Source organism: Mustelus asterias, chromosome 17, assembly GCF_964213995.1.
Source record: "Mustelus asterias chromosome 17, sMusAst1.hap1.1, whole genome shotgun sequence".
In the NCBI taxonomy this organism is placed as follows: domain Eukaryota; kingdom Metazoa; phylum Chordata; class Chondrichthyes; order Carcharhiniformes; family Triakidae; genus Mustelus; species Mustelus asterias.
Window position 1 is genome coordinate 90,393,442 of NC_135817.1, and position 27,138 is coordinate 90,420,579.

The window sequence follows — 27,138 nt, forward strand, 5'->3', positions numbered from 1 at the left end:
ACTGAGGTTTATGCTTCAGGAAGGATTTGAGGATTTAAAGGGGATACGGTACAGGTTCACTGGGATAGCGTCTGGAATGAGGAAATACAAAGAAAATCTTGAAGATTTTTTGATGAATTGTGTTGATTACAAGCTGATATGACAGAAATGTTTAAAATGATGAAAGGATGGGGCAGAGAAACAAACAGTTCTCAGTAATTGAGGGGACAAAAGAAGGAGCCAGAGATACAAGATTAAAAGTTAGAGATTTAGAATAGAATGCAGGAGAAATTCTTCACACGGGTTATGAGGCTGTGGAATTTATTTCAAGGGTTGGAGATTGAAACAGAGACTGTGAACACTGGAGCAGTGAGAGTCATTCAGAAAGGAAAGAGGGGGGTACAGGGTCAACATGTTCCTGTGAAGGTAAAGGCTGGGACCACAAAATCCAGAGAACCCTGATGTCAAGGGATATACAGGGCTGGACAAGAGAAAAAAAAGAGAGGCTTATAGCAGTGGCTGCCTGAGGATAGAAAGTCGAGAGGGTAGAAAAGAGGGCATGAAAAAACACTGGTGGGTGTTTTATGAGTATATTAAGGGCAGTTGGATGACCAGGGAAAGAATGGTGCCCATTAGGGACCAAAGTGGCAATCTGTGTGGGGAGCAGGAAGATGTAGGTGAGGTTTTAAATGAGTATTTTGGGGCCATTTACTTGATGAAGGGGCAGCGCTCCAAAAGCTCATGATTCAAAATAAACCTGTTGGACTTTAACCTGCTGTTGTGAGATTTCTTACTGTGCCAATCCCAGTCCAATGCCGGCACCTCTACATCATTGCATCCATGTTTGTTATGGAGAAGGATGATGTCGGTATAGGAAGCAGGGAGGGGGACTGTAATATCACTTAACAGATTAGCATCGAGAGGGAGGAGGTGTTAGCGGTTCTAGTGGAATTAAAAGTGGATACATCCCCAGGCCCAGATGAGATGTATTCCAGGCTGCTGTGTGAGGAAAGGGAGGAGATTGCAGGGCCTCTGTCGTGAATTTTCAAATCCCTGCAGGCCACAGGAGAGGGACCTGAGGACTGGAGGACAGCTAATTATTCAAGAAGGGAAGTGGGGGAAAAAAGGTAAATACAGACTAGTGATTCTCACATCTGGCATGGAAATTATTGGAAAAATTCTGAGAAATGTGGATGAGGGCAGTGCATTTGACGTAGTCTACATGGACTTCAGTAAGGCAGGGTCCCACATGGGAGGATGATGAATTATCATAGAATCCCTACAGTGCGGGAGGCGGTCATTTGGCCCATCAAGCCTGCACCAACAACGATCCCACCCAGGCCCTATCCCAAAACCCCATGTATTTACCCAGTTAGTCCCCCTGACACTAAGGGTCGATTTTGCATGACCAATCAATCTAACCAGCATATCTTTGGACTGTGGGAATTTCACCCTGAAAAGTGTGAGGTGATGCATTTTGGGAGGACTAACCAGGTAAGGGAATACACAATGAATGGTAGGATGCTAGAAAGCACAGAGGACCAGAGGGACCATGGGGTGCGTGTCCATAGATCCCTGAAGGCAGCAGGACAGGTAGATAAGGTGGTTAAGCAGGCATATGGGATACTTGCCTTCATTAACCGAGGCATTGATATTACAGCAGGGAGGTTAAGATGGAGCTGTATAAAATGCTGGTTAGGCCACAGCTAGAGTACTGGGTGCAGTTCTGGTCACCACACTATCAGAAGGAGGGTGATCGAGAGGGTGCAGAGGAGATTCACCAGGATGCTGCCTGGGCTGCAGCGTTTCATAAGAACATAAGAACTCGGAGCAGGAGTCGGCCATCTGGCCCCTCAAGCCTGCTCCGCCATTCAATAAGATCGTGGCTGATCTTTTTGTGGACTCAGCTCCACTTACCCGCCCGCTCACCATAACCCTTAATTCCTTTAACATAGAACAGTACAGCACAGAACAGGCCCTTCGGCCCACAATGTTGTGCCGAGCTTTATCTGAAACCAAGATCAAGCTATCCCACTCCCTATCATCCTGGTGTGCTCCATGTGCCTATCCAATAACCGCTTAAATGTTCCTAAAGTACTGTTCAAAACTTTCTCTCTTCAGCTATGAAGGGAGGCTGGATGGGCTGGGGCTGGGGCTGGATGGGGCTGGGTGTGGCTGGGGCTGGGGCCGGGGCCAGGGGGCTGGGGCCGGGGCCAGGGGGCTGGGGCCGGGGCCGGGGCCGGGGCCAGGGGGCTGGGGCCGGGGCCGGGGCCGGGATGCTGGGGCCGGGGCCAGGGGGCTGGGGCCGGGGCCGGGAGGCTGGGACCGGGCAGGCAGCTGGGGCTGGGACCGGGGCCGGGAGGCCGGGGCCAGGCAGGCTGGGACCGGGCAGGCAGCTGGGGCTGGGACCGGGGCCGGGAGGCTGGGGCCGGGCAGGCAGCTGGGGCTGGGACCGGGGCCAGGCAGGCTGGGACCGGGCAGGCAGCTGGGGCTGGGACCGGGGCCGGGAGGCTGGGGCCGGGCAGGCGGCTGGGGCTGGGACCGGGGCTGGGGCCGGGAGGCCGGGGCCAGGCAGGCTGGGGCCGGGCAGGCGGCTGGGGCTGGGGCTGGAATTGTTTTCCTTGGAGCAGAGAAGGCTGAGGGGGGATCTGATTGAGGTGGACAAAATTATGAAGCACATTGATTGGGTAGATAGGAAGAAACATTTCCCCTTAGTAAAGGGGTCAATAACATGGGGCACAGATTCAGGTAAGCGGCAGGAGATTTAGAGGGGATTTGAGGAAAAGCTTCTTCCCCCAGAGGGTGGTGGGAATCTGGAACACTCTGCCTGAAAGGGTGGTAGAGGCGGGAACCATCAACATTTAAGAAGCATTTACATGAGCACTTGAAACACCTCAGCACACACGGCGAAGGATCGAGAGCTGGAAATGGGGTCAGAGTAGATAGGTGCTCGATGACCTGCACAGACACAATGGACTGAAGGGCTTCTTTCTGGTGATGTGGAACTCTATGACCCCACAAACGTATTGGGTAGAGCCTCACAGTGCAGAAGGCAGCCATTTAACTCCTCATATCTATTCGAGCTCTTTGAAAGAGATCCCCAATTTATTCCCATACCCAAGTTTTTTCCCCATAAACTTGCAAATATTTCCTCAATTGTCAAAGGAACAGAGGAATTCGGAGCAGAAATCGGTAAATTCAGCCCTTCGAGCCGCTCCGCCATTCAATCAGATCATGGCTGATCTCTCCCTGGTCTCAAATCCACCTCCCCACCTGGGCCGCATATCCCCTTATCCCTTTTATTAGAAATATATCAACCAATGATTCAGACTCCACCGCGCGATGGGGCAGCGAGCTCCACAAATTCACCACCCTCTGCAAGAAGTAGTTCCTCCTCATCTCAGTTTTAAATAGAATCAAAGAATCTATGGTACGGAGACAGGCCCTTCGGCCCAAACTGGTCCATGCTAACCAAAATGCCCATCTAAGCTAACCCCATTTGCCTGCATTGCGCATTGAATCATAGAATGCTTCCTGACCAGGCACTGACCTCCAGCCTTTTTAGATTTTTTTTACTCCATCCTTAAAGTTCCAAAGCCAATGGTCAGAGTGGACCGGGTAAACCCAAATCCGTTCCTCGCTGCTCCAAAAACCAACCGGGTAAACCCAAATCCGTTCCTCGCTGCTCCAAAAACCAACCGGGTAAACCCAGATCCGTTCCTCGCTGCTCCAAAAACCAACCGGGTAAACCCAAATCCGTTCCTCGCTGCTCCAAAAACCAACCGGGTAAACCCAAATCCGTTCCTCGCTGCTCCAAAAACCAACCGGGTAAACCCAAATCCGTTCCTCGCTGCTCCAAAAACCAACCGGGTAAACCCAAATTCGTTCCTCGCTGCTCCAAAAACCAACCGGGTAAACCCAAATCCGTTCCTCGCTGCTCCAAAAACCAACCGGGTAAACCCAAATCCGTTCCTCGCTGCTCCAAAAACCAAATTCAAAATACAATTGAATCCAATTTAAGTCCCCACAAGAGAGACAATAAAGATCCAAATCTATCACCTCGCAACCTATATCAGTGACCTCTTGTTCGAATTTGCCCCATAAGAGGAAACATTTGGTCTCCATTCACTTTATCAGTCCCTTTTAAGATTTGATATACCTCGATCAGATCTTTTTGAAGTTCTATTGGAGTCCGATTGCACGAGCCTTTTAGGTCATGCATTCCTGATCATCACAATCCTGTGTGGAAAGGATTCCCTTCTGATTACTTTGAATCTGTGCCCTCTTACTGAGTTCACCTGAAGAAGGGGCTTGGAGCTCCGAAAGCTTGTGTGGCTTTTGCTACCAAATAAACCTGTTGGACTTTAACCTGGTGTTGTTAAACTTCTTACTAGGACAGGATAGCAGAGACAATTAATTGAGTTTTGGGTAAGTTGCCGTGTCAGGATTTCTTCTCCTTGTGTTTTCTCTTTGCCTCGGAGACGCACTTGCTTTCGAAAGAGGTCACACCGGTTTTATTTCGTTACGCCAGCTGCAGCGATCCTGGGCGAGCTTCTCCCAGGACTTGAGGTCAATATCAAAACCCCAAAGCCTTCAGAGTGACCGTGTAGACAGCTTCATTCAGAGTGACCGTGTAGACAGCTTCATTCAGAGTGACCGTGTAGACAGCTTCATTCAGAGTGACCGTGTAGACAGCTTCATTCAGAGTGACCGTGTAGAGAGCTTCATTCAGAGTGACCGTGTAGAGAGCTTCATTCAGAGTGACGGTGTAGAGAGCTTCATTCAGAGTGACCGTGTAGAGAGCTTCATTCAGAGTGACCGTGTAGACAGCTTCATTCAGAGTGACCGTGTAGACAGCTTCATTCAGAGTGACCGTGTAGACAGCTTCATTCAGAGTGACCGTGTAGACAGCTTCATTCAGAGTGACCGTGTAGACAGCTTCATTCAGAGTGACCGTGTAGACAGCTTCATTCAGAGTGACCGTGTAGAGAGCTTCATTCAGAGTGACCGTGTAGACAGCTTCAGAGTGACCGTGTAGAGAGCTTCAGAGTGACCGTGTAGAGAGCTTCATTCAGAGTGACCGTGTAGAGAGCTTCATTCAGAGTGACCGTGTAGAGAGCTTCATTCAGAGTGACCGTGTAGAGAGCTTCATTCAGAGTGACCGTGTAGAGAGCTTCATTCAGAGTGACCGTGTAGAGAGCTTCATTCAGAGTGACCGTGTAGACAGCTTCATTCAGAGTGACCGTGTAGACAGCTTCATTCAGAGTGACCGTGTAGACAGCTTCATTCAGAGTGACCGTGTAGACAGCTTCATTCAGAGTGACCGTGTAGAGAGCTTCATTCAGAGTGACCGTGTAGAGAGCTTCATTCAGAGTGACCGTGTAGAGAGCTTCATTCAGAGTGACCGTGTAGAGAGCTTCATTCAGAGTGACCGTGTAGAGAGCTTCATTCAGAGTGACCGTGTAGACAGCTGCATTCAGAGTGACCGTGTAGAGAGCTTCATTCAGAGTGACCGTGTAGACAGCTTCATTCAGAGTGACCGTGTAGAGAGCTTCATTCAGAGTGACCGTGTAGAGAGCTTCATTCAGAGTGACCGTGTAGAGAGCTTCATTCAGAGTGACCGTGTAGAGAGCTTCATTCAGAGTGACCGTGTAGAGAGCTTCATTCAGAGTGACCGTGTAGAGAGCTTCATTCAGAGTGACCGTGTAGAGAGCTTCATTCAGAGTGACCGTGTAGACAGCTGCATTCAGAGTGACCGTGTAGAGAGCTTCATTCAGAGTGACCGTGTAGACAGCTTCATTCAGAGTGACCGTGTAGAGAGCTTCATTCAGAGTGACCGTGTAGACAGCTTCATTCAGAGTGACCGTGTAGTTTTCTTTGACCGTTATGAGGTTTCACCCTGGACTCTAAGCTCTTGGTAGTTGATTCACTTACTGAGCAGCTGTCAGGCCTTCTGGCTCCATGGGTTGTGACCCTCAATATGGTGTGGATACACGACATTGCCAGATCAGGCGAGCACCTCAGTGTCTGCTATTTTCTCCAACCATCTGATCTTAAGATGGTTCCTAAGGAAGCTCAGGTGAAAGTGGTTGTGCTCTTGGCGTGACTGTGGTACACCGTTCCAGTCTGACATGCGTAGAGCAGAGTGGACAGTAATATTGCTCAATTGATTGAGATTGATAAACAAACCTGCTCCTCTTCATTGCCAGGCTGATGTTCAAAGTCTGCCCGACACTCAAACCTGGAACATCAGTGTAACAAGGACACCCATGTCAGACTCCTATTTATTGACTACAGCTCACCCTTTAACATCATTATTCCTCCAAAACTCATCTCCAAACTCCGTAACTTGGGCCTCGACTCCTCCCTCTGTGACTGGATCCTGAACTTCCGAACTCTCAGACCACAATCAGTAAAGATAGGCAACAACACCTCCTCCACGATCATCCTCAACACCAGTGCCCCACAAGGCTGTGTTCTCAGCCCCCGACTATACATCTTTGACTGTGCGGCCAAATTCCTCTCCAATTCAATTTTCAAGTTTGCTGATGACACCACCGTAGTGGGTCGGATCTCAAACAATGATGAGACAGAGTACAGAAATGAGGTAGAGAATCTGGTGAACTGGCGCGGCAACAATAATCTCTCCCTCAATGTCAACAAAACGAAGGAGATTGTCATCGACTTCAGGAAGCATAGTGGAGAACATGCCCCTGTCTACATCAATGGGGACGAAGTAGAAAGGGTCGAGAGCTTCAAGTTTCTCGGTGGTCAGTTCACCAACAGCCTGTCCTGGTCCCCCCCATGCCGATACTATAGTTAAGAAAGCCCACCAACGCCTCTACTTTCTCACAAGACTGAGGAAATTTGGCATGTCCGCTATGACTCTCATCAACTTTTACAGATGCACCATAGAAAGCTTTCCAGATGTAGCTTGGTATGGCTCCAGTTCTGATCAAGACCATCCAAATCTACAAAAGGTTGTGAATGTAGCCTAATCCATCACGCAAACCAGCCTCCCATCCATTGACTCTGTCTACACTTCCCACTGCCTCGACAAAGCAGCCAGCATAATCCAGAACCCCACGCACCCCGAACATTCTCTCTTCCACCTTCTTCCGTTGGGAAAAAGATACAAAAGTTTGAAGTCACGTACCAACCGACTCAAGAACAGCTTCTTCCCAGCTGCTGTCAGACTTTTGAATGGACTTAGCTTGCATTAAGTTGATCTTTCTCTACACCCTCGCTATGACTGCAACACTGCATTCTGCACTCTCTCGTTTCCTACTTTATGAACGGTATGCTTTGTCTGTATAGCACGCAAGAAACAATACTTTTCACTGTTAATACATGTGACAATAATAAATCAAATCAATATTGCTCTATGGACTCAGAATGGGCAGTAATATTGCTCGATAAGCAAACCAGCCCTTCTTGATTCCCAGGATCATGTTCAGAGTCTGCCACAGGCTACACCTGATTAACAATTCTTGCATGCGTTTTGTTATCAATATCTATAAGTTGAGAGTGAGCTGCCGAGTTAAGTGAGTTTATTCATTGCGGAGAGGTTCTGGTCATGAATCTTGGACTAAAGGTAGGGCTTTCCTGGAGCAAGCTGACACATGACTTCAGTTTTCCTTGTGCTGATTGCAAGGCTGAATTTGTGGCATACATTGGAAAACTGGTCAATCCTACATTGCACATCCAGCTCTGGAGCAGCTAGCTGGTGCACAGAGTCATTAAACAGGTCAAAGTGTGCCCTTGGAGAGCCTCGTTTTTGACTGGTGTCACCTCAGATAGAATAGCTTCCTGCCCATGTGACCAGGCTAATCTGCAGGGAAGACATGACAGAGTATGACAGAGTGTTGGTGGAGAGTTGCTGCCAGCACGCAGCTCCCTTTAACTTCATTAATTGCTTCTACATAGACTGAGCTCAGTGAGCTTCTTAACCAAGCGTTCATCTACTCCATCCTTAAAGTTCCAAAGCCAATGATCAGAGTGGAGCGGGTAAACCCAAATCCATTCCTTACTTGCTCCAAAAACCAAATTCAAAATCCAATTGAATCCAATTCCAGGTCCAAGCTGGCAGGACGAGGCATTGTACCCCATCTTGGGCTTGATCTGGTGTTTGATCTTAGCCAAAAGGCTGCTTCCTAGACTTCAGCTGATATAGCATCATCTCCTGCTAGGCAGGAGTTTGATTGCTCTCATTGTTTCTAATAGAGAAGATCAGGAGAGCAGCTAATGGCAACCTGTGGCAGACTGAGAGCTGAAAGCCCATTCGGGATGTGGTTAAATTGCTCTGTCCACTTTTTGAGAATTTGGGATTTTTCTGTGAACTGTAGTTACCCATCGGCACCGAGCATTGGTGACGAACCAGTAGACTGGGGCTATAGACAATTTCAGAGCATGGTAGAATCACTTCCGTCTGTGTGTCTGGATATAACGGAGGTTTGTCTGCTTCCTGTTTCAGCCAAATGTCTTTCAACCCTCTGAGGCTGCATTGGACAGCCGTGTAGTGAGCCTGACATCAGAATCAGGTCACGTGGGCATTGTGCTTGGACAGTGATGACTTGTCAGTAAGATAAACCCTGCACAGGCGATGTTTCTCTGAGATAAACCCTGCAGAGTCAATGTTCCTCCTTCAGTAGTTTTGGATGACCTCATTGTTTTCACTGAAGCAATCTCGATGGTGCGGAGACTCCAGAGTAGTGAGGTACACCATATCTCTCAACATCGCCCAGCCAGCCACAAGGCAGTTAGCATCCATTTTGGAATGACTTTTGTGTTTCTCTGAGGGATTCCTTCATGACTGCCTTTTTGAGTCTCAAAGTGCTTATGGACCTTAGTGTTCTGGGAATGTCGAGAAGGATGTATCTTGATGGTTAGCTATAAACTGATAAAAAAGTGGTCAGTGCAACAGTCAGACCACACAAGACTTTCATTGCTCTCACACCCTTCCTGTCCCTCTGCCTCATGAGGACATACTTAACTTGATGCTAATGTATAGAGGTGTACAAAATTATGAAGGGGATAGATAGGGTGAACAGTGGGAAGCTTTTTCCCAGGTCGGAGGTGACGATCACGAGGGGTCACGGGCTCAAGGTGAGAGGGGCAAGGTATAACTCAGATATCAGAGGGATGTTTTTTACACAGTGAGTGGTGGGGGCCTGGAATGCGCTGCCAAGTAGGGTGGTGGAGGCAGACACGCTGACATCGTTTAAGACTTACCTGGATAGTCACATGAGCAGCCTGGGAATGGAGGGATACAAACGATTGGTCTAGTTGGACCAATGAGCGGCACAGGCTTGGAGGGCCGAAGGGCCTGTTTCCTGTGCTGTACTGTTCTTTGTTCTTTGTATGGAATGAGTGTGCATTTAATATTTCTCAGGGAGCAGAAAAACCGTTGGTGATCAGAGCTCATGCTCAGCAAGAAGAGGCCATTACTGTGAGAGCTAACAATGCTGTTTGTACCCTACCCTCATTTGGTGACCTGCACTGACACGCCAACACATACCCGCACTGATAGACAGATACATTCCTGGCACAAAGAACATAAGAAATAGGAGCAGGAGTAGGCCATCTAGCCCCTCGAGCCTGCCCCGCCATTCAATAAGATCATGGCTGATCTGACATGGATCAGTACCACTTACCCGCCTCCTCCCCATAACCCTTAATTCCCTTACCGATCAGGAATCCATCCATCCGCGCTTTAAACATATTCAGCGAGGTAGCCTCCACCACCTCAGTGGGCAGAGAATTCCAGAGATTCACCACCCTCTGGGAGAAGAAGTTCCTCCTCAACTCTGTCTTAAACCGACCCCCCTTTATTTTGAGGCTGTGTCCTCTAGTTTTAACTTCCTTACTAAGTGGAAAGAATCTCTCCGCCTCCACCCTATCCAGCCCCCGCATTATCTTATAAGTCTCCATAAGATCCCCCCTCATCCTTCTAAACTCCAACGAGTACAAACCCAATCTCCTCAGCCTCTCCTCATAATCCAAACCCCTCATCTCCGGTATCAACCTGGTGAACCTTCTCTGCACTCCCTCCAATGCCAATATATCCTTCCTCATATAAGGGGACCAATACTGCACACAGTATTCCAGCTGCGGCCTCACCAATGCCCTGTACAGGTGCATCAAGACATCCCTGCTTTTGTATTCTATCCCCCTCGCAATATAGGCCAACATCCCATTTGCCTTCTTGATCACCTGTTGTACCTGCAGACTGGGCTTTTGCGTCTCATGCACAAGGACCCCCAGGTCCCTTTGCACGGTAGCATGTTTTAATTTGTTTCCATTGAGATAGTAATCCCATTTGTTATTATTTCCTCCAAAGTGTATAACCTCGCATTTCTCAACGTTATACTCCATTTGCCATATCCTCACCCACTCACTCAGCCTGTCCAAATCTCTCTGCAGATCTTCTCCGTCCTCCACACGATTCACTTTTCCACTTATCTTTGTGTCGTCTGCAAACTTCGTTACCCTACACTCCGTCCCCTCCTCCAGATCATCTATATAAATGGTAAACAGTTGCGGCCCGAGTACCGATCCCTGCGGCACGCCACTAGTTACCTTCCTCCAACCGGAAAAACACCCATTTATAAAAGCAGCTGTACAGGGACATGGTGAGACCATGATGGCTATGGTGGTTAGGCCGCACTGTCAGAGGGCAGTGCTGAGGGAGTGTCGCTCTGTCAGAGGGTCAGTACTGAGGGAGTGTCGCACTGTCAGAGGGTCAGTGCTGAGGGAGTGCCGCACTGTCAGAGGGTCAGTACTGAGGGAGTGTCGCACTGTCAGAGGGTCAGTACTGAGGGAGTGCCGCACTGTCAGAGGGTCAGTACTGAGGGAGTGCCGCACTGTCAGAGGGTCAGTACAGAGGGAGTGCCGCACTGTCAGAGGGTCAGTACTGAGGGAGTGCCGCACTGTCAGAGGGTCAGTACTGAGGGAGTGCCGCACTGTCAGAGGGTCAGTACAGAGGGAGTGCCGCACTGTCAGAGGGTCAGTACAGAGGGAGTGCCGCACTGTCAGAGGGTCAGTACTGAGGGAGTGCTGCACTGACTTGTCCTAACCTCAATCTTAAAAGAGAGACGTCTTATACTTAAACTGTGTCCCTGGCTTCTAGCTTCCCCCGACAAGAGGAAATATATTCCTGGTATTGATTCCATCAAATCCCCTCAGGGATTTTGTCGTTCATCTAAACTCCAATGGATTAAGGCCCAACCTGCTCATCCTTCTGCATAAGATAACCCCTTCATCCCAGGAATGAGTCCTGTGAACCTTCTCTGAACTGCTTCTAACGCAGTTTTATCTTTCTCAAATAAGACAAACAACATTGTACACGGTATTCCAGATGTGGCGCTGACTGTTGCACTGACCATTTTTAAAATCAGTTTATAGCTAACCATCAAGATACATCCTTCTCGGCATTCCCAGAACACTAAAGGTCCATAAGCACTTTGAGACTCAAAAAGGCAGTGGTCTCACCATGTCCCTGTACAGCTGCTTTTATAAATCCATTTCTCTTGCACTAAACACCAACATTCAATTTGCCTTCCATATCATTTGCTGTACCTGTGTACTAACGTTTGGCGATTCATGGATCAAGACACCCAGATCCCTCTGTAACACCAAGTTCTGCAATCTCAATCCAAATAAATAATATGCTTTTTGATTCTTCCTGCCAAAGTGGACTAGGCCACATTCTCCCACATTATCTCTCTGACAAATTTTAGCTTACTCATTTAATCTATCTTTATTCATCTATAGACACGATCTGTTCTTGATAATCTACTTTCCTACCTCTTTGTGGTGATTGAACAAGAATTATTACACCATCGTTTTATCAACAGCAAATTTAGGTGCAATAGATCTTGTCCCTTCACCCGAGCCATTGATGTCGATTGTAATTAGTTTAGGCCCCAGCACAATCTCTGGGACACGCTTGTCATATTTTACCAACCTGAAAATAACCCAATTATTCCCACTCTCTGCTCCTTTTTCCATTACCAGGAGTTACTGAGTGACAGTGAGAGGGAGCTGGATTAACATCAGTACAGATACAGTCAGTAACACAGGGTGCTGGGGGAATGGAGTTACTGAGTGATAGTGTGAGGGAGCTGGATTAACATCAGTACAGATACAGTCAGTAACACAGGGTGCTGGGGGAGAGGGGTTACTGAGTGATAGTGTGAGGGAGCTGGATTAACATCAGTAGAGATACAGTCAGTAACACAGGGTGCTGGGGGGAAGAGGGGTTACTGAGTGACAGTGTGAGGGAGCTGGGTTAGCATCAGTACAGATACAGTCAGTAACACAGGGTGCTGAGGGAGAGGGGTTACTGAGTGACAGTGTGAGGGAGCTGGGTTAACATCAGTACAGATACAGTCAGTAACACAGGGTGCTGGGGGGAAGAGGGGTTACTGAGTGACAGTGTGAGGGAGCTGGGTTAGCATCAGTACAGATACAGTCAGTAACACAGGGTGCTGAGGGAGAGGGGTTACTGAGTGACAGTGTGAGGGAGCTGGATTAACATCAGTACAGATACAGTCAGTAACACAGGGCGCTGGGGGGAGAGGGGTTACTGAGTGACAGTGTGAGGGAGCTGGATTAACATCAGTAGAGATACAGTCAGTAACACAGGGCGCTGGGGGAATGGAGTTACTGAGTGACAGCGTGAGGGAGCTGGATTAACATCAGTACAGATACAGTCAGTAACACAGGGCGCTGGGGGGAGAGGGGTTACTGAGTGACAGTGTGAGGGAGCTGGATTAACATCAGTAGAGATACAGTCAGTAACACAGGGCGCTGGGGGAATGGAGTTACTGAGTGACAGCGTGAGGGAGCTGGGTTAGCATAAAAACATAAAATCAGTAACAGAGGCTGCTAAGAGAAGTTATTTTGTAGGTGGTCTGTTAACTGGACATAAAGCAGGAAAGAATTCTCGAAACCTTCCAGCTGAATAGCAAAAATCTATCCCGACTAAAAAAGGCACGTTTCTATAGTTCTTCCACTTACCAAAGTGCTTTACACCCAATGATGCACTTCTTGAATTACAGTCAGTGTTGGCAAATTGGGAGTTACTTTGTATCGAACAAGCTCCACAAACAATAGCAACATTTAAGAAGCATCGTGATGGGTACATGAATAAGGAGCAAAGAAAGGGATAGGAACCGAGTCAGGGCATCATGATCGGCACAGGCTTGGTGGGTCGAAAGGCCTGTTCTTGTGCTGCACTTTTCTTTGTTCTTTGTAAACAGGAATGTGATAATGATCCAGATAATCTGCTTTTTGTAATGTTGATGTGGAGATGCCGGCGTTGGACTGGGGTAAGCACAGTAAGAAGTCTCACAACACCAGGTTAAAGTCCAACAGGATTATTTGGAATCATGAGCTTTCAGAGCGCTGCTCCTTCATCAGGTGAGTCACTCACCTGGTGTTGAGATTTCTTACTCTTTTTGTCATGTTGATTGAGGAATAAATGGCAGCCAGGACAATGGGGGAAACTCCCCTGCCCTTTATCAGAATAGGACCAGGGGATCTTCTACCCAAGATGAAAGTTTGAGCCTTGGTTTAAAATGATCTGAATAACAGAAGAGGCTGAAAGGACCACTGCTCCTCTTCCAAAGTCCGTTAAAAACAATATCCCGGCAATGCACGGAGTGTGTCAGACTTGTGTACTAAAGACTCTGAAGTGGGACTTTAACCCTCAGGCTCTGTGGGAAAGTGCTACCCACTGAGCCACAGCAGACCCAAACTGCACGAGAATACATGCTGTGTCAACCTGAGTCAATCACATTGTTAGAAACAAACTTATCCTCTTCATCTGTATGTAAGCAGCCTCACTTACCCTTCCTCTGGCTGCCAAGGGTCACTAGGTAGTTGTCCCCCAGAGCAGAGGGGAGATCGGAGCTTGTGATGACCACCGTGTCAGGACCCATTGCATGGAGAACATCCATTACCTGCAATAGACACAGGGACCCAGTTCTAACCTCTCATATTCTCAGCATATTTACTCTGTATCTAACCCTGTGCTGTGCACTGGAACACAACAAAGGGGCAGGAGTAAACCATTCGGCCCATCAAGCCTGCTCCACCATTCAGTACAATCATGGCTGATCTTGGGCTTGAATTTCATTTTCCCACCCACTCCCCAAATCCCAAATTCTCCGAGAAGCCTCTTCTATTCTATTCCAGTCTTAAATCTATTCTATAATGGAGGATCCACAACCCCATGAGGCACAGAATTCCAAAGATTCACAACCCTTTGAGTGAGGAAATTTCTCCTCACCTCAGTCTATCAGCGGGAGGCAGTGGTGTACTGGTATTGTCACTGGACTAGTAATTCAGAGACCCAGGATAATACTCTGGGTCCTGGGTTCGAATCCCACCACGGCAGATGGCGAAATTTGAATTCAATAAAAATCTGGAATTAAAAGTCTACTGATGACCATGAAACCATTGATGAACACCATAAAAAAACTCTGGTTCACTAATATCCTTTAGGGAAGGAAATCTGCTGTCCTTACCCGGTCTGGCCTACATGTGACTCCAGCAGTGTGGTTAACTCTTAATTGCCCTCAGGGACGGGCAATAAACCCGGCACAGCCAGCGACGCTCACATCCAATGAATACATTTATTTAAATAATTGGTTCGTTATCCTGAGCCTGTTTTAGATTCCCCAACCAGTGGAAACAATTTCTCAGCATCCATCCTATCAAACCTCTTCAGAATCATGCAATCCCACAGTGCAGAAGGAGGCCATTTGGCCCATCGTGTCTGCACTGAGAGCACATCCTACCCAGGTCCTATCCCTGTAACCCCATGTATTAACCCGCTAATCTACACATCTTTGGATGCTAAAGGGCAATTTAGCATGGCCAATCCACCTAACCTGCACATCTTTGGACTGTGGGAGGAAACCGGAACACCCGGAGGAAACCCATGCTGACACGGGGAGAACGTGCAAACTCCACAGTCACCCAAGATCAGAACTGAACCTAGGACCATGGTGCTGTGAGGCAGCAATGCTAACCACTGTGCCACCCAAATCTTTTAGTTTTCAATGTGATCACTTCTCATTCTTCTAAACTCCAGAGAATTTAAACCCAATTTACTCTGCCTCTCATCACAGGACATCCCCTCTAGCCAATCTAGTGAACCGTCACTGTGCTGCCTCCAATGTTAGTATATCCTTTCTTAAATACAGAGACTAAAATTTAATTATCTTTTTTCTTTTAGGATGGGAATAGAGGGATACGGTCCCTGGAAGGGTCGGGGGTTTTAGTTCAGTCGGGCAGCATTGTCGGTGCAGGCTTGGAGGGCCGAAGGGCCTGTTCCTGTGCTGTAATTTTCTTTGTTCTGAAAACTGCACCAGACGTGGTCTCAACAAAACCCTGGAACAATTGTAGCAAGATTTCTTTATTCCTGTACTCCGATCCCCTGACAATAAAGGCCAATATACCACTTGCCTTCCTAATTGCTTGCTGCACCTGAAACCTGCATGTTGACTGCAGGTTGACTGCAGGTTCCTTGTACGAACACACCAAGTCTATGTGAACTTCAATAAATTTCACACCTTTAAAAAATATTCTGCATTCCTATTCTTAACACCAAAGAGAATAACGTCCCATTTGCCTACATTATACTCCATCTGCCTTCTTGTTGCCCACTCACTTCACCTGCCAATATCTCTTTGCAGCCTGTGTCCTCCCATTGCTGACCTATCCACCAGTTCTGATGAAGGCTCATCCAGACTCGAAATGTTGGCTCTATTCTCTCTCCAAAGATGCTTTTAGGCCTGCTGAGATTTCCAGCATTCTCTGTTTTTGTTTCAACTTTCCACCAAGCTTGGTCTCATCATCAAACTTAGATGAAGAGGCAGAGAGTAATATAATCGAGTCATTAATACCGACAGTAAATAGCGGAGTCCCCAGCACTGATCCTTGTGGCACTCCACTATTCACAGCCTGCCAACTTGAAATTACCCAGTTTATGGCCACTCTCTGCTTCTTGTCTGTTAACCAATCCTCTATCCATGCTAATAAAGGTAAAGTCACCATAGTCCCATATTCTCCCCTTTGAGGGGAAGGGCTGACTGGTGGGAATTTAACCTGAGGATCACCACACCTCAAGCAAGGGGCAAGGTTGAGAATCGGGGCCTTAATGAAGAACCTCAGTCACTGCGGGAATTGAACCCACGCTGTTGGCATCGCTCTGCATCGGCGAACTGAGCTAAATCAACCAATCCATGTTAATATATTACCTCCAACTCCATGAGCCCTTGTTTTGCCTATTAACCTTGTGTGGGCAACTTACCAAATCCCTTTTGGAAATCCAGACAGACTACATCTAAATGGCACAGAAAATAAACATATATATTTTCTGTCCGTCTTAATGGAGGATATAAAAATCTTCCAGAAATACTAGGGACTAGGGAACCAAGGGCCGAGCAAAATTGAGAGCCTGGAAGAAATTTGTACGAGTGGAAAAGCAGTACTGAGAAATGAATGGAACTGAAGGTTGCCTGCGCCTGATGATCTACAGCCCAGAATGTGGAACAAAGTGGCTGTAGAGATAGTGGATGTAGAGATAATCATCTTCCAAAATTGGTTCGATTCTGGAATGGTTCCTGCAGATTGGAAGGTAACAAATGTAACCCCACTGTTTGGAAAAGAAGGGAGGGAGAAAATAGGGAATTACAGACCTGTTAGTCTGACGTCAGTGATAGGAAAAATGCTAGAATCTTTTCCGAAGAATGTGATAAATGAACTCTTACAAAATAATGGTAGGACTGGACAGAGTGGACATGGATGAATGAAAGGGGAATGTTGGACAAATTGGAGTTTTTTGAGGATGTTATGATTAGAATACATAAGGGAGACCATTCAATGTGGCATATTTGGATTTTCAAATGGCCCCATCAGGTGGGATAAGGATCCACAAGAGGTTTGTTGGCAAAATTAGAGCACATGGGATTGGATGTAATATACTGACATGGACTGACAGACTGAATGAGTGGGCAAGAACATGACAGAGGGAATATAATGCGGAAAAATGTGTTTCTTACATGAGGAAGATTGGGAAGTATTGATGTCCAAACAGATCTGGCTGTCCTTGCTCATAGAAAACTAACATTCAGGTGCAGCAATTAGAAAGGCAAATGGTATGTTGATCTTTATCGCAAGAGGATTGAGTACAGGAGTAAAGATGTCTTGCTGCAATTGTACAGAACCAGGGGGCACCATCTCAGAATAAGCCATTTGGACTGAGGGGAGAAACAATTTCTTCATTCAGGTGGAGGTGATTCTTTGGAATTCTATCCCTGATTCTTTGGAATTCGATACCTCAGAAGATTGTGGAAGCTCAGTCACTCGATATGATCAAAGCAGAGATTGATAGATTTAGAGTTAGATATCAACGATGTGGGGACAATGCAGGAAAATAGTGCTGAGGTCGAAGATCAGCCTTGATCTGGTTGAATGGCAGAGCAGGCTTGAAGGGCTGAATGGCCTACTCCAGCTCTAGAATCATAGAATCATAGAAACCCTACAGCACAGAAAGAGGCCATTCGGCCCATCGAGTCTGCACCGACCACAATCCCACCTAGGCCCTACCCCCATATCCCTACATATTTTACCCGCTAATCCCTCTAACCTACGCATCTCAGGACACCAAGGGCAATTTTAGCATGGCCAATCAACCTAACCCGCACATCTTTGGACTGTGGGAGGAAACCAGAGCACCCAGGGGAAACCCACGCAGACACGAGGAGAATGTGCAAACTCCACACAGTAAGAGTTTTAACAACACCAGGTTAAAGAATGAAGATGTTGGCATATTGAGGTGCGAATTTGGTCCCCATGGCTGTTCTCCACACAGACAGTGACCCAAGCCGGGAATCGAACCCAGGTCCCTGGAGCTGTGAAGCAGCTGTGCTAACCACTGTGCTACCGTGCCACCCCCTATTTCCTCTGTTCCCACCTACTGGTCCCCCTTTATCCATCCGACTAGTTACATCCTTAAATTTGTTAAAGATAACTTTGTTTTAATAAAATCATACTGACTTGTTCTAATCATGCCCAGGTACATCGTAAAGATTTACTTATAGATTCCAACAACTAGCCTATCGTTCACCGCTTTCCCTCTCCCTCCTTTCTTGAAAAGCACCCTCACTCTGAAGGCCCCCTCAGAGTTGTGGTAACCCCTCCTCCCAACACCCCCCCCCCCCCCACCCCCAAAACCCCGCCACCCTGGGACATTGGTACTTTGGGACACCCTCTTCCCCTGGTCTATCTCGCAATGCCGCAGTCACCTCCCACTACGACCCACCCAGGGCGACCTCTAACCTTGCTCCCCCGGCACTTACCTTTCCAAAAGTGCCAGGATTTTGTTCCAGGTTGAGTGTGCAGGACCACTTCTGGCCACTGCGGCGCTCTGCCCGGCTGGGCTAAAGAGCTATCGGCCAATCTGATTGGACTTCCTACCAATGGCGGCAAGAATTCCCGCCCGTGACCAATTACCACCCGAGTGAGTATCAAATATCAGTGGGAGTTGCAGAGCCCGTGGCTGAGCGTTAGGCACCGAGTCTTGGGACGGTGAAAACTGATTGCTCATCATCCTGAAAATCCTACCCACTTCCCAACCTCGATCATCTTGCAACCCACGTCCTGGCGATTAGATTTAAATCATCTACCTTCTCAAGAGCAATAATGGATGGGGAATACATGCTGACCTGGCCAGTGACAGACACCAACTGTAAACAAATAAATTGTGCCACTAGTTCATTTATCTTATTGGTGACCCCCCCACTCCGCTTCCCACATTTACCGGTCAGTTTAAAGCCCTGTCACAGCCCAAGGTATTTAGTTGGCCAGGGCTCTGGTCCCCAGCCAGTCCAAGCGGAGCCCATCCCTGTGAATTAGCTCACTCTACCCTGAATGCTGATGCCAATGTCCCATGACCACTCCAGCCACTCCCTCTACACTGTCCCCATCAAACACTCCCAGGACAGGTACAGCACGGGGTTAGATACAGAGTAAAGCTCCCTCTACACTGTCCCCATCAAACACTCCCAGGACAGGTACAGCACGGGGTTAGATACAGAGTAAAGCTCCCTCTACACTGTCTCCATCAAACACTCCCAGGACAGGTACAGCACGGGGTTAGATACAGAGTAAAGCTCCCTCTACACCGTCCCCATCAAACACTCCCAGGACAGGTACAGCACGGGGTTAGATACAGAGTAAAGCTCCCTCTACACTGTCCCCCATCAAACACTCCCAGGACAGGGACAACATGGGGTTAGATACAGAGTAAAGCTCCCACTACACCGTCCCCATCAAACACTCCCAGGACAGGGACAGCACGGGGTGAGATACAGAGTAAAGCTCCCTCTACACTGTCCCCATCAAACACTCCCAGGACAGGTACAGCACGGGGTTAGATACAGAGTAAAGCTCCCTCTACACTGCCCCCATCAAACACTCCCAGGACAGGGACAGCACGGGGAGAGATACAGAGTAAAGCTCCCTCTACACCGTCCCCATCAAACACTCCCAGGACAGGTACAGCACGGGGTTAGATACAGAGTAAAGCTGCCTCTACACTGTCCCCATCAAACACTCCCAGGACAGGGACAGCACGGGGTTAGATACAGAGTAAAGCTCCCTCTACACTGTCCCCATCAAACATTCCCAGGACAGGTACAGCACGGGGTTAGATACAGAGTAAAGCTCCCTCTACACTGTCCCCATCAAACACCCCCAGGACAGGGACAGCACGGGGTGAGATACAGAGTAAAGCTCCCTCTACACTGCCCCCATCAAACACTCCCAGGACAGGGACAGCACGGGGTGAGATACAGAGTAAAGCTCCCTCTACACCGTCCCCATCAAACACTCCCAGGACAGGTACAGCACGGGGTTAGATACAGAGTAAAGCTGCCCCTACACTGTCCCCATCAAACACTCCCAGGACAGGTACAGCACGGGGTTAGATACAGAATAAAGCTCCCTCTACACTGTCCCCATCAAACACTCCCAGGACAGGTACAGCACGGGGTTAGATACAGAATAAAGCTCCCTCTACACTGTCCCCCATCAAACACTCCCAGGACAGGTACAGCACGGGGTTAGATACAGAGTAAAGCTCCCTCTACACTGTCCCCCATCAAACACTCCCAGGACAGGTACAGCACGGGGTTAGATACAGAGTAAAGCTCCCTCTACACTGTCCCCATCAAACACTCCCAGGACAGGTACAGCACGGGGTTAGATACAGAGTAAAGCTCCCTCTACACTGTCCCCATCAAACACTCCCAGGACAGGTACAGCACGGGGTTAGATACAGAGTAAAGCTCCCTCTACACTGTCCCCATCAAACACTCCCAGGACCACTTTCCAGACCACTCCAGCCACATTTCATTTTCTGCTCTGCTTGTCCGAATGCCAATTGGTGCCTGGCTCGGGAAACAGAGAATACGACCTTTCACGTTTTGCATTTTAATTTGGACTCCAACTCCTCAAATTCTCTGAGCAAAACGTCATTCCTGGTTCTACCTGTGCTTTTGGTTCCCATGAGGACCTGGTTCCTGCCCCTCCCACTGGAGGAGATCTCCTTAACCCTAGCACCAGGCAGGTTAAACAACCTTCGGGAGGCCCCTGTAGTGGCTGCAGTGAACAGTGTCTACACCGGGTTATACTGACTCCCATCACCACCAGATTCCTCCTCACTCCTCCCGCTTCAATCACATCCTTTTTCATGGTGCCGTGGTCAGTCCCTGCAGTCCTGCTCCTCATCCACACAGGTAGCAGGCACCTCGTACCTGCTGGACAACGTCAGGGGCTGAGGCTCCTCCGTCATTGCCTGCTGCTTCCCCACACCTGCCTGACTGGCACTCATCCTCCTGTCCCTGACCTCTGACCAACTCAAAACTTCTGCCCAACCTGCCGCCTGGATCAAGGAAACTCTCCCAGATGCTCCACGATGTCAGCACTCTGGGCCAAAGTTGCCGCAGCTGCTGACATTGTCCGTAATGACCCTGCACAGATTCCAGATGCTGCAGGCACACCGCCAACACAGCCATTTCAGTAAAGAATGTTTTGAGGAGGTAACTAAGTGTGTTGATGAAGGTAGGGCAGTTGATGTCATATACATGGATTTTAGTAAGGCGTTTGATAAGGTCCCCCATGGTCGGCTTATGATGAAAGTGAGGAGGTGTGGGATAGAGGGAAAGTTGGCCGATTGGATAGGTAACTGGCTGTCTGACCGAAGACAGAGGGTGGTGGTGGATGGAAAATTTTCGGACTGGAGGCAGGTTGCTAGCGGAGTGCCACAGGGATCAGTGCTTGGTCCTCTGCTCTTTGTGATTTTTATTAATGACTTAGAGGAGGGGGCTGAAGGGTGGATCAGTAAATTTGCTGATGACACCAAGATTGGTGGAGTAGTGGATGAGGTGGAGGGCTGTTGTAGGCTGCAAAGAGACATAGATAGGATGCAAAGCTGGGCTGAAAAATGGCAAATGGAGTTTAACCCTGATAAATGTGAGGTGATTCATTTTGGTAGGACTAATTTAAATGTGGATTACAGGGTCAAAGGTAGGGTTCTGAAGACTGTGGAGGAACAGAGAGATCTTGGGGTCCATATCCACAGATCTCTAAAGGTTGCCACTCAAGTGGATAGAGCTGTGAAGAAGGCCTATAGTGTGTTAGCTTTTATTAACAGGGAGTTGGAGTTTAAGAGCCGTGGGGTTATGCTGCAACTGTACAGGACCTTGGTGAGACCACATTTGGAATATTGTGTGCAGTTCTGGTCACCTCACTATAGGAAGGATGTGGAAGCGCTGGAAGGAGTGCAGAGGAGATTTACCAGGATGCTGCCTGGTTTGGAGGGTAGGTCTTATGAGGAAAGGTTGAGGGAGCTAGGGCTGTTCTCTCTGGAGCGGAGGAGGCTGAGGGGAGACTTAATAGAGGTGTATAAAATGATGAAGGGGATAGATAGAGTGAACGTTCAAAGACTATTTCCTCGGGTGGATGGAGCTATTACAAGGGGGCATAACTATAGGGTTCGTGGTGGGAGATACAGGACGGATATCAGAGGTAGGTTCTTTACGCAGAGAGTGGTTGGGGTGTGGAATGGACTGCCTGCAGTGATAGTGGAGTCAGACACTTTAGAAACATTTAAGCGGTTATTGGATAGGCACATGGAGCACACCAGGATGATAGGGAGTGGGATAGCTTGATCTTGGTTTCAGATAAAGCTCGGCACAACATCGTGGGCCGAAGGGCCTGTTCTGTGCTGTACTGTTCTATGTTCTATGTTCTAAAGCTGAGTGAATAATTGACAGAGTGAGCTGCACTCTGAGCTCGGAGAGAAAGGAAGTTAGGTCACCAACTACTAGAGGTCAAAAAAATAGAAAAGGAGCCTCTCAAACCCCCGTTCCCACCTGAACCAAATTCCCAAAATCACACAGTCCACCTCCCACTCTGGAATTGTCACATCTAACTGTACCCCCGAGCTCCGTACCTGTCCTGGGAGTGTTTGATGGGGACAGTGGAGGGAGTTTTACTCTGTATCTAACCCCGTGCTGTACCTGTCCTGGGGGTGTTTGATGGGGACAGTGTAGAGGGAGCTTTACTCTGCATCTAACCCCGTGCTGTACCTGTCCTGGGAGTGTTTGATGGGGACAGTGTAGAGGGAGCTTTACTCTGTATCTAACCCCGTGCTGTACCTGTCCTGGGAGTGTTTGATGGGGACAGTGTAGAGGGAGCTTCACTCTGTATCTAACCCCGTGCTGTACCTGTCCTGGGAGTGTTTGATGGGGACAGTGTAGAGGGAGTTTTACTCTGTATCTAACCCCATACTGTACTTGTCCTGGGAGTGTTTGATGGGGACAGTGTGGAGGGAGCTTTACTCTGTATCTAACCCCATACTGTACCTGTCCTGGGAGTGTTTGATGGGGACAGTGTGGAGGGAGCTTTACTCTGTATCTAACCCCATACTGTACCTGTCCTGGGAGTGTTTGATGGGGACAGTGTGGAGGGAGCTTTACTCTGTATCTAACCCCGTGCTGTACCTGTCCTGGGAGTGTTTGCTGGGGACAGTGTAGAGGGAGCTTTACTCTGTATCTAACCTTGCGCTGTGCGTGTCAAAGAGCAAAGAAAATTACAGCACAGGAACAGGCCCTTCGGCCCTCCAAGCCTGTATCGACCATGCTGCCCCATGACTTAACTAAAACCCCCTACCCTTCCGGGGACCATATCCCTCTATTCCCATCCTATTCATGTACTTGTCAAGACGCCCCTTAAAAGTCGCTACCGTATCCGCTTCCACTATCTCCCCCGGCAACGAGTTCCAGGCACCCATTACTCTGTGTAAAAAATCTGCCTCGTACATCTCTTTTAAACCTTGCCCCTCGCACCTTAAACCTGTGCCCCCTAGTAATTGACTCTTCCACCCTGGGAAAAAGCTTCTGACTATCTACTCTGTCCATGCCTCTCATAATCTTGTAGACTTCTATCAGGTCTCCCCTCAACCTCCGTCAGACCAGTGAGAACAAACCATGTTTCTCCAACCTCTCCTCATAGCTAATGCCCTCCATACCAGGCAACATCCTGGAAAACCTTTTCTGTACCCTCTCCAAAGCCTCCACATCCTTCTGGTAGTGTGGTGACAGAAATGAACACTATATTCCAAGTGCGGCCTAACTAAGGTTCTATAAAGCTGCAACATTACTTGCCAATTTTTAAACTCAATATCCTGGCCGATGAAGGCAAGCATGCCGTATGCCTTCTTGACTACCTTCTCCAACTGCATTGCCACTTTCAATGACCTGTGCACCTGTACACCCAGATCCCTCTGCCTATCAATACTCTTAAGGGTTCTGCCATTTACTGTATACTTCCTGTCTGTATTAGATCTTCCAAAATGCATTACCTCACATTTGTCCGGATTAAACTCCATCTGCCATCTCTCCGCCCAAGTCTCCAACTGATCTATATCCTGCTGTATCCTCTGATGGTCCTCATCGCTATCCGCAAATCCACCAACCTTTGTGTCGTCCGCAAACTTACTAATCAATCCAGTTACATTTTCCTCCAAATCATTTGTATATATTACAAACAGCAAAGGTCCCAGCACTGATCCCTGAGGAACACTTTTTACTCTTATGTGAGGAATAAAAGAATGACCAGGGTGAGGTTAGGGCCGGTCAAGGACAGTAGTGGGAACTTGTGTATGGAGTCAGTAGAGATAGGCGAGGTGATGAATGAATACTTTTCTTCAGTGTTCACCAAGGAGAGGGGCCATGTTTTTGAGGAAGAGAAGGTGTTACAGGCTAATAGGCTGGAGGAAATAGATGTTCGGAGGGAGGATGTCTTGGCAGTTTTGAATAAACTGAAGGTCGATAAGTCCCCTGGGCCTGATGAAATATATCCTAGGATTCTTTGGGAGGCAAGAGATGAGATTGCAGAGCCTCTGACTTTGACCTTTGGGTCCTCACTGTCCACGGGGATGGTGCCAGAGGACTGGAGAGTGGCTAATGTTGTTTCTCTGTTTAAGGAAGGGAATAGAAATGACCCTGGTAATTATAGACCGGTTAGTCTTACTTCGGTGGTTGGTAAATTGATGGAAAAGGTCCTTAGGGATGGGATTTACGACCATTTAGAAAGATGCGGATTAATCCGGGATAGTCAGCACGGATTCGTGAAGGGCAAGTCGTGCCTCACAAATTTGATTGAATTTTTTGAGGAGGTAACTAAGTGTGTTGATGAAGGTAGGGCAGTTGATGTCATATACATGGATTTTAGTAAGGCGTTTGATAAGGTCCCCCATGGTCGGCTTATGATGAAAGTAAGGAGGTGTGGGATAGAGGGAAAGTTGGCAGATTGGATAGGTAACTGGCTATCTGATCGAAGACAGAGGGTGGTGGTGGATGGAAAATTTTCGGATTGGAGGCAGGTTGCTAGCGGAGTGCCACAGGGATCAGTGCTTGGTCCTCTGCTCTTTGTGATTTTTATTAATGACTTAGAGGAGGGGGCTGAAGGGTGGATCAGTAAATTTGCTGATGACACCAAGATTGGTGGAGTAGTGGATGAGGTGGAGGGCTGTTGTAGGCTGCAAAGAGACATAGATAGGATGCAAAGCTGGGCTGAAAAATGGCAAATGGAGTTTAACCCTGATAAATGTGAGGTGAGTCATTTTGGCAGGACAAATTTAAATGTGGATTAGAGGGTCAAAGGTAGGGTTCTGAAGACTGTGGAGGAACAGAGAGATCTTGGGGTCCATATCCACAGATCTCTAAAGGTTGCCAGTCAAGTGGATAGAGCTGTGAAGAATGCCTATAGTGTGTTAGCTTTTATTAACAGGGGGTTGGAGTTTAAGAGCCGTGGGGTTATGCTGCAACTGTACAGGACCTTGGTGAGACCACATTTGGAATATTGCGTGCAGTTCTGGTCACCTCACTATAAGAAGGATGGGGAAGCGCTGGAAAGAGTGCAGAGGAGATTTACCAGGATGCTGCCTGGTTTGGAAGGTAGGTCTTATGAGGAAAGGTTGAGGGAGCTAGGGCTGTTCTCTCTGGAGCGGAGGAGGCTGAGGGGAGACTTAATAGAGGTTTATAAAATGATGAAGGGGATAGATCGAGTGAACGTTCAAAGACTATTTCCTCGGGTGGATGGAGCTATTACAAGGGGGCATAACTATAGGGTTCATGGTGGGAGATATAGGAAGGATATCAGAGGTAGGTTCTTTACGCAGAGAGTGGTTGGGGTGTGGAATGGACTGCCTGCAGTGATAGTGGAGTCAGACACTTTAGGAACATTTAAGCGGTTATTGGATAGGCACATGGAGCACACCAGGATGATAGGGAGTGGGATAGCTTGATCTTGGTTTCAGATAAAGCTCGGCACAACATCATGGGCCGAAGGGCCTGTTCTGTGCTGTACTGTTCTGTGCTGTACTCTACTGTTCTATCTATTAACACCACTTGTCACAGCCCTCCATTCAGAAACGCACCCTTCCACTGCTACCCTCTGTCTCCTTTCACCGAGCCAGTTTTGTATCCACCTTGCTAGCGACTGATCCCATGCGACTTCACCTTCTGTCAAAGGCCTTATTGAAGTCCATGTAGACAACATCCACTGCCTGACCCTCATCAATCATCTTCGTCACTTCCTCGAAAAACTCGATCAAGTTCGTGAGACACGACCTCCCCTTCACAAAATCATGTTGCCTCTCACGAATACGTCCACTTATTTCCAAGTGGGAATAAATCCTGTCTCGAAGAATCCTCTCCAATAATTTCCCTACCACTGATGTCAGGCTCACCGGCCTGTAATTACCTGGATTATTCTTGCTACCCTTCTTAAACAAAGGAACAACATTAGCTATTCTCCAATCCTCTGGGACCTCCCCTGTAAGAAGTTTAACAACACCAGGTTAAAGTCCAACAGGTTTATTTGGTATCAAACCTCCCCTGTAGCCAGTGAGGATGCAAAGATTTCTCTCAAGGCCCCAGCAATTCCCTCCCTTGCCTCTCTCAGTATTCTGGGGTATATCTCATCAGGCCTGGGGACTTGTCTACCTTAATGTTCCTCAAGAACCCCAATACCTCCTCCTTTTTGATTTCAACATGACTCAAACTATCTACACATCCTTTCCCAGATTCATCATCCACCAAGTCCTTCTCTTTGGTGAACACTGACGTAAAGTACTCATTTAATACCTCGCGCATTTCCTCTGGCTCCACACATAGATTCCCTCCCTTGTCCTTGAGTGGGCCAACCCTCTCCCTGGCTACCCTCTTGCTCTTTATAGATGTATAAAAAGCCTTGGGATTTTCCTTAATCCTGCTGGCCAATGCTTTTTCATGACCTTTTTAGCCCTCTTTATCCCTTGCTTAAGTTTCTTTCTACTTTCCTTGTATTCCACTCCTTTGTGTCCTGGGAATGTTTGATGGGGACAGTGTAGAGGGAGTTTTACTCTGTGTATAACCCTGTGCTGTCCCTGTTCTGGGAGTGTTTGATGGGGACAGTGTAGAGGGAGCTTTACTCTGTATCTAACCCCATGCTGTACCTGTCCTGGGAGTGTTTGCAATTAAGACACAAAATGCTGGAAAAACTCAGCTGAACAGGCAGCAATGGTCGAGAGAGAAAGAC

At 48.0% G+C, this 27,138-nt stretch overlaps 2 protein-coding genes across 5 annotated transcripts in view; one reads left to right on the forward strand and one right to left on the reverse strand.

The window, feature by feature from the left end:
- LOC144506666 (pyridoxal kinase-like) overlaps positions 1 to 27,138 on the reverse strand; it is a 64,033-nt gene that overhangs the window by 14,163 nt on the left and 22,732 nt on the right. For all 3 annotated transcript variants that reach the window (XM_078233080.1, XM_078233079.1, XM_078233078.1), the window contains one exon: positions 13,832 to 13,943. In XM_078233080.1, the coding sequence (XP_078089206.1) occupies positions 13,832 to 13,943 (112 nt within the window). The remainder of the gene's footprint in view (positions 1 to 13,831; positions 13,944 to 27,138) is intronic.
- Positions 1 to 27,138, forward strand: part of LOC144506667 (fibroblast growth factor 5-like) — a 101,716-nt gene that overhangs the window by 10,912 nt on the left and 63,666 nt on the right. The window lies entirely within an intron of this gene.